At 39.5% G+C, this 14,891-nt stretch overlaps 1 protein-coding gene across 4 annotated transcripts in view; it reads right to left on the bottom strand.

Annotated features, from left to right (window-relative positions):
* LOC127434854 (rhotekin-like) overlaps nt 1-14,891 on the bottom strand; it is a 100,561-nt gene that overhangs the window by 59,082 nt on the left and 26,588 nt on the right. The window contains exon 1 of one of the 4 annotated variants that reach the window (XM_051687888.1): nt 12,869-13,455. The exons of the other annotated variants lie outside the window; for them this stretch is intronic. Coding sequence (XP_051543848.1) covers nt 12,869-12,967 — 99 coding nt within the window. The 5' untranslated portion in view covers nt 12,968-13,455. Of the gene's footprint in view, nt 1-12,868; nt 13,456-14,891 lie in introns of those variants that run through there. 4 annotated transcript variants of the gene reach the window in all.

The following is a 14,891-nucleotide window of genomic DNA, read 5'->3' as shown; positions in this document are numbered from 1 at the left end:
CACAATATACAAATCTGAAAGGCAGGGGATTCCCCACCATGATTTGTTACCTCACCCATAGACATCCAGTCTTTTTTGGGAAACCATTTCCCCATGTTTTATGGAATATCTCAGCCTCTGAATGGACTACAAACTTGATCTTGGTGTCATTTGAAAGCTAAGAACCCTAGCATTTTCATGAAATAATGTTTCATTGAAATTCATTTTCATTTCATTATCAATATTCAGGAACATTTTCAAACAATGTTGATTTTTCTTTGCTGAACCAAATATTTTTCCTAGACATTTGAGACATAACAGTGGATTATTAGCCCAGACAAGCTGACAGACAAGTAAAAAATAGACTAATTTTGTAGAAAACAACCTAAGGCAAGAGCTGATACAGAGTTTGTGGCTATTTGGGGCTTACAGAAGCAGTGATCAGAGCAGACATGGGAGATTTTTTTTTTTTTTAAATTCACAATTTCACTTTGAAATTCTTTTGATGATTATTTTAACAAAATAATCCAATAACTAATAACGTTATTTGCATTAATTCTACTTTTTTTGTTAACAGGTGTTTATTTGTTTATTATATCTCATTTTAACATGTCGAACATTTAATACACATAAAGAACACTGAATTAACAGTAAAATAACTTCTGAACAAATGAATTTCAATAAAAAAATTATTGTTTGCATTTGTGTCTGTCAATAAGTGTTTGTGATTGTCTGTGTGTGTGTGCGTGAGCGAGCATATATTTATGAATGTATGCATGCATTTACACTGGCGGCCAAAAGTTTGGAATAATGTACAGATTTTGATCTCATGGAAAGAAATTGGTACTTTTATTCACCAAAGTGGCATTTAACTGATCATAATTTATAGTCAGGACATTAATAATGTGAAAAATTACTATTACAATTTGAAAAAAAAAAATCAGAACTTCTTAAACTACTTCAAAGAGTTCTCATCAAAAAATCCTCCATGTGCAGCAATGACAGCTTTGCAGATCCTTGGCATTCTAGCTGTCAGTTTGTCCAGATACTCAGGTGACATTTCACCCCACACTTCCTCTAGCACTTGCCATAGATGTGGCTGTCTTGTCGGGCACTTCTCACACACCTTACAGTCTAGCGGATCCCACAAAAGCTCAATGGGGTTAAGATCCATAACACTCTTTTCCAATTATCTGTTGTCCAATGTCTGTGTTTCTTTGCCCACTCTAACATTTTCTTTTTGTTTTTCTGTTTCAAAAGTGGCTTTTTCTTTGCAATTCTCCCCATAAGGCCTGCACCCCTGAGTCTTCTCTTTACTGTTGTACATGAAACTGGTGTTGAGCGGGTAGAATTCAATGAAACTGTCAGCTGAGGACATGTGAGGCATCTATTTCTCAAACTAGGGACTCTGATGTACTTATCCTTTTGTTTAGTTGTACATCTGGCCTTCCACATCTCTTTCTGTCCTTGTTAGAGCCAGTTGTCCTTTGTCTTTGAAGACTGTAGTGTACACCTTTGTATGAAATCTTCAGTTTTTTGGCAATTTCAAGCATTGTATAGCCGTCATTCCTCAAAACAATGATTGACTGATGAGTTTCTAGAGAAAGCTGTTTCTTTTTTCCCATTTTTGACCTAATATTGACATTAAGACATGCCAGTCTATTGCATACTGTGGCAACTCAAAAACAAACACAAAGACAATGTTAAGCTTCATTTAATGAACCAAACAGATTTCAACTGTGTTTGATATAATAGCAAGTGATTTTCTAGTACCAAATTAGCAATTTAGCATGATTACTCAAGGATAAGGTGGAGTGATGGCCGCTGGAAATGCGGCCTGTCTAGATTTGATCAAAAATGACTTTTTCAAATAGTGATGGTGCTGTTTGTTACATCAGTAATGTCCTGACTATACTTTGTGATCAGTTGAATGCCACTTTAGTGAATTAAAGTACCAATTTCCTTCTGAAACAGCAAAATCTGTACATTATTCCAAACTTCTGGCCGCCAGTGTATGTATGTATGTGGGTGTGACAGCTTGTGTGTGAGCTTGTTTGTGAGCATGTGTGTGTGGTGGGTGTGTGGGTGTGTATGTGAGCATGTGTGTGTGCTTGTGTGTGTGGAGCTCGGATGTGTAAAGACAAGGGGTCTAAAGTGGCACATTTCCTTGGGCTACTAAATCAATTTGATCTCACTGTCTGTGCGTGCAATTATGAAAATGAGTGTACTTATAAATAACATTATGAACTTTTTTTTTTTTTTTTATCATTTTACAGTTTCGGGCGCATATTCAAATTAACAGCATCAAATTTACCCTTTAAGTACATCATAGGAACTTTTTTATAGCTTATTTTATAAACAGCTGAAATAAAAAATAAAATAAATAACATAAAAAGAATTACATTGTAAGGTGCAGATCACCTCCATGGAGGATGTTAAGAAGTTTCAGGCTGAAAAGTTGAAGTGTATCAGTTTTAAAATTAAAAAAGGGATCAATTGACCCTAAGTTCCAAGTAGGAGTTAATGCTGTACAGAGGTGGAATAAATGCATTTACACAGTAATTACAATTGCATAAATAATGTTATAAGATTAATGTTTTAGATATAAAATTATGAATATAGAAATATGAAAGTACTGAAATGATAAAAATATAGTTTTAAATATATAACTAAATACTATTTAATATGCTCTATCATGACAACAACAAAATTTATGGCTGCTCTGATGCTGCATTTCATTTACATAGAACTAAAGCAGCATCAGAACTGCCTTTAATACTAGAAGCTGGCAGGTCAGAGCAGGTATAATTTAGTCTGGCTTTTATATGGTATTATCTTTACATAAAATTTTGAGCAGGCACAGAGCCTGTTCAGAGCAGCCTTAACTCGGATGTGTAAAGACAAGGGGTCTAAAGTGGCACATTTCCTTGGGCAACTAAATCAATTTGATCTCCTTCAACATTAAAATGCACTGACAAAGCTGGAAAAAAGCAGTGCTACATTGTGAGCTGGAAATGAGCGATAGATCGAACATAAACATCCAGAAAGGCCGCAAATCATGTTCAGTTCTCTGAAGAGCAGAGAGTACCAGGAGGATGAGGGCTGCTCTTCAGCTGTATCAGATAAGCTAAGCACCCCACACTTCAACAGTTATTTCCCTGGAGCTCAGCCAGATGGTTCCCGTTAAACTGCGCTAAGTATGAACAAACAGCGTTAAGTACATTATCTCATCCGTGTTGATTGAGGCTTTTAAAGAACAGCCCTATATTGCAAACTATTCTCAAGAGGCAGAATGTGTGGTGGTTTGTCGTACTGGTGCTACCACCTGCTTTTAAATTCACCTTTCATTCCAAAACTAACAATCTGGGACTCAATTCAATTACACGGTCGAGCAGGCAGGCAGTGAGTGGGGTAGGTCACCATATGAAAACCTATGTCGCAGCCCAGCAAGAACTTATCCAGCCGAGAAAATGAGAAAAAAATACAAATAAAATCACACACCTTATCAGAGCATAAAACTTTTAAGGGGAGAAAATACAATTACTGAGAGTGGTTTGTTCTGAGCGTGAAGAGGAATTGTTTTTTTTGGGTTTCTTTCAATGTGGAGAGCAGCTGACTGGGCACTGCCAGAGCAAATCAGGCCTCTCTCTAAATTTAAGCTATTGCTTTCCCATCCAGACTCAGTTTGTCCTGATATACTGTGAACCATGTCATATGAGCCCAGAAACAGCAACCAGGCAAGTTAACTCATTCTGCCAGCATACACAAATACTGCAAAGAAACAAATCTTGAATAGAGGCCCTTTCCACATACACTCTGAAGTGAAATCTGATTTAAAGCAAAACAAATGTCTCTCTTTTTCTGATAACCAAAAATAACAGATTGTGGAAGAGTCCACAAGCCAACACGTATGTTGCCTTGGGGTGGATATCAACGATTCTGGTTTCTTAACAGTTCCATTAACAATACTTTTTGTACTGAAATATTTGGAAATTTTAAAAAAAGCAGGTCTTGCTGCATTTACTCACCTCAGCAGCCTGTTGGCAAATGATGAGATTATTTCAGATTTGGACAAAGTAAATGTAAAATCAGAAATAAATTACAATTCAAATGCAATTCTTGTAAAAGGCGTGTTTACACAGAGGCAAAAATGCAATCCAGTAATTGATCCTAAAACATTACAACACAGTAACAGTTCTTTTTTCATTTTGAGTTGGACATGGCAAAGTCCATAGCTTGCGCATCAGTAATACTATTTCAGTAACTGCTCCAACTGATGGATAAGTGTTTTTTAATCTCTAAAATGAGCCAGCTCAAAAGAGTCATTAGGCCCTTTCCCACCTACAGTCCTGGTACTTTTCCCTAAGCAACTTTCTAGATGAGAACTCTTAAAGGAATATTCCGGGTTCAATACAAGTAAAGCTGAATCGACAGCGTTTGTGGCATAATATTGATTACCACAAAAAATTGTTTTTACTCGTCCCTCTTTTTCTTAAAAACAAAAAAACAAAACAAAAAAAGCACAAATCTGTGTGAATGGGGGCCAATTTTTGAATGTTAAAATGCTCACTGTTTCAAAAGTATAGCCACAAGACATAAAGGATGTGTGTAAACATGATTTTAGCGTGATTAAATCACTTACTATCCTTTTCTGTGTAAAGTTATAGCCAATTTTACAACTTTATCCATGACGATGTAATGTCAACAAACCCTAAAATGACTGTCAAAATGATGATTTAAACAAATTTGCAGCTCAAATAATACATGAATTTTAACAGAAGAATTAATGCAAATGCTTTTATAAAATTATAAGCTTCACATTTCTTCACATAAACCCTCCAAAAATTGGCCACATCAAATGTCATTGTCCCCATTCACTTTCATTATAAGTTCCTCACTGTAACCTCGATTTTTGCTTTTTTTTTTTTTTTTTTTAAGAAAAGGAGGGACAAGTCGAAATTAATTTTTGTGGTAATCAACATTATGCCACAAATGCTGTTGATTGAGCTGAACTTGTACTGAACCCGGAACATTCCATTAAGAGGAGCGGAACACCCGAGGAGACTTGATCCTTGATCTTGCATTTGCACTCACAAAAAGAACCCCTAAAGTGACTTCATCTAGTATCGACCATTTTTCTTGTGATGTTGTTTGCACGAGCGATTCAATAGCAACAACAACACCACCGACGGAGGACACCAGGATCGGAGCTACATTTTTTTAGGGCTGTTTTATACAAACTTTTGCTGCATCCGAAAAAGCTGTCAGCTGCCTAATCATTTAATGGTTTAACTTACAGCGTTTTTGGATGAATGGAACTCTTAAGAAAACTGGTCTCTGAACAGTTTAAAAAGCACCTTATTTCATCCTACCTCCTTATACAGCCTCCAGAGGCAGCATTTTCCAGTTTTCAGATGCAGTGTCTTCAGATTACAGTTTAAACTGGGCATGAGAGCCGCACATGCAGTGTCCCTGAAGCTTGAGTGAGAGATGAGACAAGACGGCGGAGGCGATCTTTAACCACGCAGCCCACGCTGAACTCAGCTGACAACATGAAACCTTTTTATCAACACAATCTTTAACAATAAAGGCTTTTATGACTCAAGATAAATTACTGTACTGAAATACTCACTCATTTACTTAAAAAAGATGTCTTGATGCAAGTTAACCAGGCAGAAACAGGCACGCAATACTTCCCTCATGTAAACTAGATTTCATGACGGTCTAATGTACAAAAGAATTCAATTACCCAGTCTTGATAAACATATGATTTATATCTGTAATCCCAGGAAAAATTGTATGTAGTCATCCAGAAATCACTTTATTTTCTGTATAGTCACACAGTACAAACAGTACAGATACGAGGAAAACTCAACGCGTGTCTCCCGATGAAATCATGCAGCAGCGCTGCTCACCCCTCGCAAACACATAGGTGAAATGGGTGATCCTCTTTTGATACTTTGTTGGTTTTATTTTATTTCTGTTAAGGGAATTGTAAAATTAGCTCAATCCTCTGGATAGCAGCCTAGCAGCTAGTTTGTTTACAAATGGCAGCTGTGGACTCCTCTCCTTTGTCAATGCTTTGTAAGTCATAGGTTTTTTACCAATCACAGGCTGCAGTACCTTCCACAGTCCCTACATGCCCCAAAAGTACCTACCCCAGAGTAGGAGCTAAAAATGTCCCCTAAAAAGACTTTGAGGAACTATAGTTCCTCAGGTGCGAAAAAGACGAAAAGTACTGGTCCCAGGGAAAAGTACCTAAAACGGGCATTAGTACCTGCAGTGGGAAAGGGCTTATTAGTTTCGGGAACCGCACAACACTGGTCATACTGTATGTTTTTGATTCAATAATAAAAACTGCCACATAAGAATTATTTTTTAGGGAATCTGACTTCACTGGTAGCACTGTACGTTTTGCATTGTAGTCTCATTAAGAGTAATTTGTTCAGAAATCGAAGTACACTGGTCGCGTTGTGTGTTTCAAGCTTTTGATACAGTTGAAGGGCAGCGCCATCACTGAAGTGCACTGAAAGCAGAGTGTAACAAGGTTTAAAATGGGCAAGGAGGCAGCAGGAACCAGCTGAACAATCAAAGTAATATTTAATGAAACAAAAAGACAAAAACAAACACACGGCAGCTGCGTGTGGCTGTCTCTCTCCCGAACTGCCACATCCGGCTGCATTTATCCCTCTCCTCGGCTGATTAGCCCGATTGGGGGCTGGGCGTGCGTAGTCACGGCCCGGCCCTCCTCCTCGTCACACTCCTCCCTCCTTTGCCTCAGGCCAGGGAACCCCCGGCATGATGGGGGGGGCGTTCTGGAGCTAGGGAGGAGGACAAGGGAGGGGGAGAAAAAAAAAAAGAGGAGGAGAGGGAAAGGGCAGTGCGGAGCGACAGTAAGAGAGAGAGAGAGAAAAAAAATTGCCTAATCCGGCTGCATTTATCCCTCTCCTCGGCTGATTAGCCTGATCGGGGGTCGGGCGTGCATAGTCACAGCCCGGCCCCGCCCTCCTCCTCGTCACACAGAGTATTTAAGTACAATGTTCTGTCCACATCTGTGGAAAATTGCACATTCAGAAATTGCTAACGGAACTGTAAATCATGAAAATTTTACGGTTCGTGTTTTAAAAATATGGAACCGGTTATGAACAAAAACTGGTTATTGGCAAAATGCAGAAACTATTGTAACTCTGAAACTAAAAATTTAAAAAATATAAAAAAAATTACATTAAAAAAAATAATAAAAAAACGGCTTCAAAGTTACTTTGGTTTTAGTGTGGATTTTGTAATAACTGCAATCTCACAGAATAGTTGAGCCAAACCCGCCTGTCACAGGACATATTTTAGGATGTTTAGATAATGCATTTTGCCTGTGCAGGATAGAATGGGTCTGTGGGTGGTGCACTATAATGTATTGATATGGCAAGTCTTGTCAGTGCCTTGGAAAGAGGAAAATTTCTCATTCAGTATGAAAAATATGTAACCATAAACCAAACTGAGACGAGGCAGACTCAGCAACAGATTCAGCAGGTTTTATCTTACAGTAATGTAGCTAATTTTCTGAAGGCATAACAGTGCTTGAGAATGCCTGAGCAGGGCAGGGACAACTAGATAGTTTGTAGATTGCGGGCCACAGTGAGAACTTTGCCGTCTCCTCTAACAAACTGGATTCTGGGTGGTGTTTTCCAAAGGAAGCTGGCTTGAGTAGAGGCATTTGGCTGGTTCCTACACACAATGTGTCCATTCAGCCCTGCTCCTTACTGCACCAGGGCCCGGGCCAGGGGCGATACAGGCTGTGCTGAGGCGTGGGTGACCTACTACAATGCCCTCTTTCACTACCAGCATGTGCCCTCCTCCCAGTACCCCACCCTTTCTGCGAGTTCTTAGGAGTGCCAGAGCTTTGCAGATACAAGGCCTAGTCAAGAAAAAGCAGATATATTTAGGCTACTTTGAAACTTAACTTAAACTGAGTGAAAAGCCTAAAATAGTTTGGACACATGTGTCCGATCATGTTGTTATCTGCCGTATTTGCAAAGAAGCCAGGCATAGAGTTACAGTAGTAGTCAAATATCTACTCTTGTTCTTTTGCTTGACATAAACCAATAAAGACTTCTGTTAGTGTATAACACAGAATTTTGAAATCTTACAGTCTATAACAGAGCTACTTAAACAACTCTCCAGCTAAACCAACAGCCCTTGCTTTGCCATTTTAGTATAAATGAATAGGTAAACGATTAAGTAAATGGCTCTGGCATGCACACACCGATGACCTTTAACCTTATGAACCCTAAAAAGAGTCAAGTTTTGTTCAGGCTCATCACTTGAGTTCATTCATCCCAACAAAAGGGTAAACCAAGCTTAGCATTCCAAAAGCTTGCTTGCTTTTGTCTCTCTTTCTTTTTTTCTGCCTGTAATATATTCATCTGTCTATCCATCTCTCTATATATCCATCCATCCATCCATGCATCCATTTATTTCCTGGCCAGATTAAGCAATAAAGTTGTTGGGGAGTAAAAGCACTTTTCATCTCGTCTACTACTGATTTGAACATGACACCTGTACCTGGCAAAAAGTGGAGGAAACCTGAGGCAGATTCAGGTCACACTGGGGTTCTAGGTGAGTGCTCTGCCCTTTCCCAAGCATTGGAACATTCTCCTGGCTGTGGTTCAAAGACCCACAGGAGATCATGGGTGGAGGCCAAAGTTATGAGGTCATTATTTCTTGTAGCACAAAAAGGTTCAACACTCAGGTCAGTCTAGGAGTGAAGGGTCACTTTATTTGAATAAGATTACATTTATCAACATACCATAAGAAATTACAGCAAGCAGTAGGCATCATCCCTGCTGTGCTGGATACACAAATGCCACGCTGATCCACCTGAGGGAAAGAACCCTGTTTAAATACCCTGTGGTGAGAGCATAGAGGGACCTCTATATCTGTAGAGCTCTGGTCCTTGTAAACAGGCTGAATTCATGGCAGGAAAATTTACAAAATCCATGTTGTTCATCCAAAACTTGTTCACCTCATATTACTGGTTCACTCCAAAATAAAAAAACACAGAGATACAAAGATGACATTGTTGCTCTAATATCATTATGTCCTTGAGTACATCTGTGGGATGGCCACCTGGAATTAATGCACAGTGAGTTGTCAGTAGGCCTAAATCTTGATGTCAACACTACCCTGCTACTTAATAAAATATTAGTGCTACTGAAAAGTCAGAGCAGATGCAGATAATCACAAACACTCGATTTTCTTGAATGGCATTCATACATTTTACAGAAGTGTGGCTTATATGTCCAAAGTTTTGGGGACAATGTATTGTTAACTATTTGCAATTATTGCCAACGACTTCATTACATAAACATTAACAATTTGGGCATCAGTAGCCAACAACCTAATTATAGAGAAAGTGACCAAATGCCCCATCACCCCTCGGGCAGAGACTAGAGAGCAAGGGCAAGCGACAGCATTAAGCACAGCCTGAGGGAGCAATCACTCCTCACAAAAGCATTTCCACATCTACAGCATGCTATTGTATGTGTGGTCAGGCGGCGTGGGTCATGAAGGCAGAGATGATGTCATACAAGTTAATCACTCTCATTAAGCTCAGCTATGTACTGTTTCCATCACCATCACAACATACCACCTATGAATTATGGCTTTTCAGCAACAAATGGTTGTTTAACTGTGATGACACCAGGGAGGTGTTTGCCAGGCTTTTAGATGGAGACATCGTAAAGGAAGGACACACAGAGGAATGTGCAGGCAGAAGTGCCAAGACTGTGGTTGCCTCCATTCTGCAGTTGACTTGTTAAAACTTGAAAGGCCTGACTGCACATGTTAGTGCCAACAGTAGTCCCCAATCATTCAGAAAACCACAGGTTCCTGTCTCTGCAGCACTGGAGAATATATCACCCCCTTGAGCAAACTCTGGCTGAGTAAAATCGTTTCCCATTTTATTTTGTCAGAGAGCCCAGAGAGATTTTCCTCTTTAAATTAATCTTTAAAATAACAATGGGGTTCATGACCTCCTACTGCCATCCAAGAGACATTGTATCAAAAACAAATGATTATACTGTATTACATATTTAGAATAGAGATTTGTAGATGCATTTTGACTGTTCTCAACAGATAAATCAACTGAGTACTTGGGGTGGGATGGGGGACTATGGAGCCAGTTTAGTCTGGCTATTTTGTATTTGCTGGTCTATGTACATATTCGTCATATAGAGTCTGGAGATGTATGTGCTTGGCTGTTGTATCACATCTTGAATTTTTTGTTTTCAGTATCTAGCACAGTGGGTATGGCTGCTATCCCTGTCCGACTCAAATTGGACTGCAAGGGACAACTTATGCAATGCAAAGTTAAAAAATAAAATCAAGTCATGCAATTATTGTATTTTCATGATTGCTGTCACTAGAGTACTTGTGCCCATCATACAAATTTAGAAAGAATCCAACCAGTACATGGGAAGCAAATTCCTTTAATGTTGAAGTGGGAGTATTTTTTCTAAGCCATACAAAGAGTCCATTTTTAGTATACAGATCACAGCGATGATTCAATTAAAACATCAAAACACCATAAAAACTTGAGCGATGCCAGGCTCTTTAAAGGGGTAGTTCACACAAAAATGAAAATTCTCTCATCATTTACTCACCCTCATGATATCCCAGGTGTGAATGTCTTTCTTTCTTTGCCAGAACACATTTGAAGAAAAATAGAAAAATATCTCAGCTTAAAATGCAAGTGGATGGTGATCAGACTTTTGAAGCTCCAAAATTCACAGACAGTCAGTGTAAACGTCATCCACACAACTCCAGCTGATAAATTAATGTCTTCTAAAGTGACACGATCGCCTTTTGGTGTAAAAAACGATAAATACTGAAGTACTTTTTAATTATAATCCATTGCTTCCGGTAAGCTTCATGAGAGGGTGGAATTCATGCGGTCTCACGTGTGATGTATTCACGTTGATTTTACGGACGTAATCTCATGTTCTGTTCTCCATTGAAACATCCAGGATAAGCACACAAATGCACCATTGGGAGTAAAGAAACGGATACAAATACAGATCTAAACCAAAACCAACAAAGCCTCTGTACACGTTACTCCTACTCAGATGTAAACAGCGCTGCTCTTCCGTGTATGTCGCATGTTCTCGTGTGTCTCACATGCCAACGAGACTGCATCACACGCTTACTGCTGCTGACCGGAAGCGATGATTTAGAGTTAAAAAGTACTTAAATGTTGCTTTTTTTTTTTTACCAGAAGTGATCATATCACTTTAGAAGACATTAATTTAACACAGTCGCATGGATGACATTTATGCTGACTGTCTGTGATTTTTGGAGCTTCAAAAGAGAAATCTTCATTCACTTGCATTTTAAGGACCTACTGAGCTAAGATATTTTTCTGTTTTTCTTCAAATGTGTTCTGGTGAAGAAAGAAAGCCATACACACATGGGATAACATGAGGGTGAGTAAATGATGAGAGATTTTCATTTTTGGGTGAACTAACCCTTTAAACTTAAAGACTGAGTAGTCAACACTCAGGTTTCTTGGTATTTTGGAAGAAAATTACAGTCATATTCTATGCCAGGCACTATGAATACGTATTTCTTCTCTCTTCCTCCTTTCGTGCCACAGTAAACAAGTCTCAAGTCTCTTGCTCTCATATGGAGCTCTTTCTAAAATTGACATTGATTTCTGAGACTTCAAAACGGCAAACTCCGACATGCATGACCATGAAGAATTAGCATGCACAAGGAATTTATGAAGATGTCCTTCTCAGCCCAAAGCAGGCGCCTCAATGTCCTTTCATTATCTCAGGGGAATGTTGATGTATGATTCAAATTTAGGGTCACAACGCAGGAATACTGAGCAACAGCCAGACTACCTGGCAACTTGCTGAGGAGAACAGGCACCCTGGAGCAGCGAGGTGTGATCTCAGCATGGGCTATGAGAAGAGGCCAGTTTGCTCAACCACAAAAACCCCATGCAGCTTAGCACAGGTACAGGCACTGAAGCAGTGCTGAACGTGTCATTCAGTGAGATACTGAGCGTTCCTAACCCACAACAGCTGCAGGACAAAAGGGGCCAACTTCATTTTACAACCAAAGGAGGTTTTTGATATTTCTCATCTAGTTCGACATATCCCTCCTGCTGCTATTACTAAATCAAAAATGTACACCATGAACAGTTACCTACTTAGTAAATCGGGCGTGAGGGGTATCTGCCATATAACACTGGGCTGAGTTGCAAAACCAGATATCAATACAGTATGTTCACACTGATAATATCAACAAATGTGCAATTGTTTCCAAAGACAGAGTCCAGGCACGAAACACCAAAATCGCAAATCAGGCGCACAGGTCTTGCATAAACACACACTTCCAGCATGAAGCCATATGTGTGAGTGCAGCTGCAGACCTGAACTCAATTGTATTGCGCTGCTTCTCTGTTTTAAGGATTACAGCCCTTGTATACTGCCAAGACGAAACACCAGACTGACATGGACAAAAACATTGTATATCAAATTGACTTTCTTTAAGAGCAGCTGTATGAGCTGCATGGGGTTTTGTGTGGTTGACCAAACTGGCCTCTTCTCATAGCCCATGTTGAGATCACACCTCGCTGCTCCAGGGTGCCTGTTCTCCTCAGCAAGTTTAGATGTTCTGAGCATCCCACAGTCTTTTACAGCTTTGAAAAACTGATAGGGGAAGACCACAGAGGATCTTACACACACACACACAAAACAGAATGACTATATTAAATATATCATCTGATTGTTTCATTTAAACACAGACAGCAGTCTAACCTAAGACCATGTAGTCATTTTCAAAGAAAAGTGTAAATATCAAGCAAGGTTTTATATTGAAATATATTTACCTTTAAACTCAGGGCAATCTGGCGAATGTATATCATATTAAGGTCCTCCAAAATACGAAGTTTCTCCTCCATGTCTGCGAGTCTGTCTATGGGCATCATTCAAGGGGGATATCAGCTTCAGATTTAAAGCTCAGTCTCCCACTGCACTTCTCCCTCCCCTTCAAACCATTAATCTTGAGAGTTGTGAAACATTATGGAAAGTCTGGAAGAAGTTGACTATATGAATTACGCGATCCAAACGTACCCAATCCACAGCGTGTCCAATTCAATCCGTTTTCACATGATACAGACCAGCCCCGTGTATCCGAAAGAATAAACCCAGCTCAGAGGGCGTCATGCCTCTAAAATAAAAATAACTACAAAAGTTAACCCAAAACGAGGAGAAGAGAGCCCGGTGCGACACCCGCAAACTCTTCCAGCTGCTGAACTCGAGCGCGCTTCTCCACGCGCCTTTACAACAATACCGAATCAAGCCAGTAAATGAACGCTGTCTACTCTATAGCTAAGACAAAGACTTTCCAAACACCCACAAGTCGTCGTTTCTTTAACGCTTGAGTATAATGGCTCATGTGCATGCTGTGTCTGTGCGCTCTGGCAGGACCTTCCCACAAAAGGGCATCACAGCACGAATGGACGGACTGCACTGCCTCCGCACCGGGACCTCATTCACCATTCACATCACAACACAAAACTACCGGAGCGAGGCGCCAGGAGAGAAACTACACGCCCTTTATAAACAAATAGCCGAGCCTCACGCAAACCTCGGCATTCATATGAATAAGGATTTTTAGAAATAAATAGCCTATTAAAATAGCCTTCAGTACGGCTACTAAACATATGGCTAAGAATATCGGCTATTTTAAGGGGGAAAATTAGTTCCTCGGACGTTATTCGTTTCTATGGCAACTCTATTAACACCAAAACGACTTGATAACAGCAAAATAATAAATCACTACACTAATACACTTTAAAGGGATAGTTCACCCAAAAATGAAAATTCTCTCATCATTCTCTTGCCCTCATGCTATCCCAGATGTGTTTGACTTTCTTTCTTCTCCAGAACACAAACGAAGAGTTTTAGAAGAATATCTCAGCTCTGTTGGTCCATACAATTCAAGTCAAGAGGGTCCTGAACTTTGAAGCTCCAAAATCACGTAAGTCAGCATAAAAGTAATCTATTCGACTCCACTAGTTAAATCAATGTCTTTGGAAGCAATATGATAGGTGTGGGTGACAAACAGATCAAGGTTTCAGGGAGGAGAATAAATAATAAAAATGACTTTTGACCTGTTTCTCACCCACACCTACCTTATTGCTTCTTAAGACATTGATTTAACCACTGGAGTCAACCAGATTACTTTTGTGCTGACTTGTGTGATTTTTGAGCTTCAAAGTTCTGGACCCTCTTGACTGGAGTCAAATGGATTTGCTGCCAAAAAGCATATATTTTTGAACCTTTTGGGACCCTTCAGAGCTGAGATATTCGTTTGTGTTCTGCTGAAGAAAGAAAGTCAAACATCTGGGATGGCATGAGGGTGAGTAAATCATGAGATTTTCATTTGTGGGTGAACTATTCCTTTAATATGTTCTTGTAAAATGTTTAAGAACAAAGAAAGCTCCGTAAGTAAGAATGGCATATCAAACAGATATACACTGTTGGCCAAAAGTTTGGAATAATAAGAAATTGGTACTTTTATTCACCAAAGTAGCATTCAACTGATCACAATGTATAGTCAGGACATTAATAACATGAAAAATTACTATTACAATTTGAAAAAAATTAAACTACTTCAAAGAGCTCTCATCAAAAAATCCTCCACGTGCAGCAATGACAGCTTTGCAGATCCTTGGCATTCTAGCTGTCAGTTTGTCCAGATACTCAGGTGACATTTCACCCCACACTTCCTGAAGCACTTGCCATAGATGTGGCTGTCTTGTCAGGCACTTCTCACACACCTTACAGTCTAGCTGATCCCACAAAAGCTCAATGGGGTTTCAGATCCATAACACTCTTTTCCAGTTA

This window comes from Myxocyprinus asiaticus, chromosome 4, assembly GCF_019703515.2.
Source record: "Myxocyprinus asiaticus isolate MX2 ecotype Aquarium Trade chromosome 4, UBuf_Myxa_2, whole genome shotgun sequence".
Classification (NCBI taxonomy): Eukaryota; Metazoa; Chordata; class Actinopteri; order Cypriniformes; family Catostomidae; genus Myxocyprinus; species Myxocyprinus asiaticus.
The sequence above is the reverse complement of the archived record's forward strand: the minus strand, read 5'-3'. Positions and strand labels throughout refer to the sequence as shown.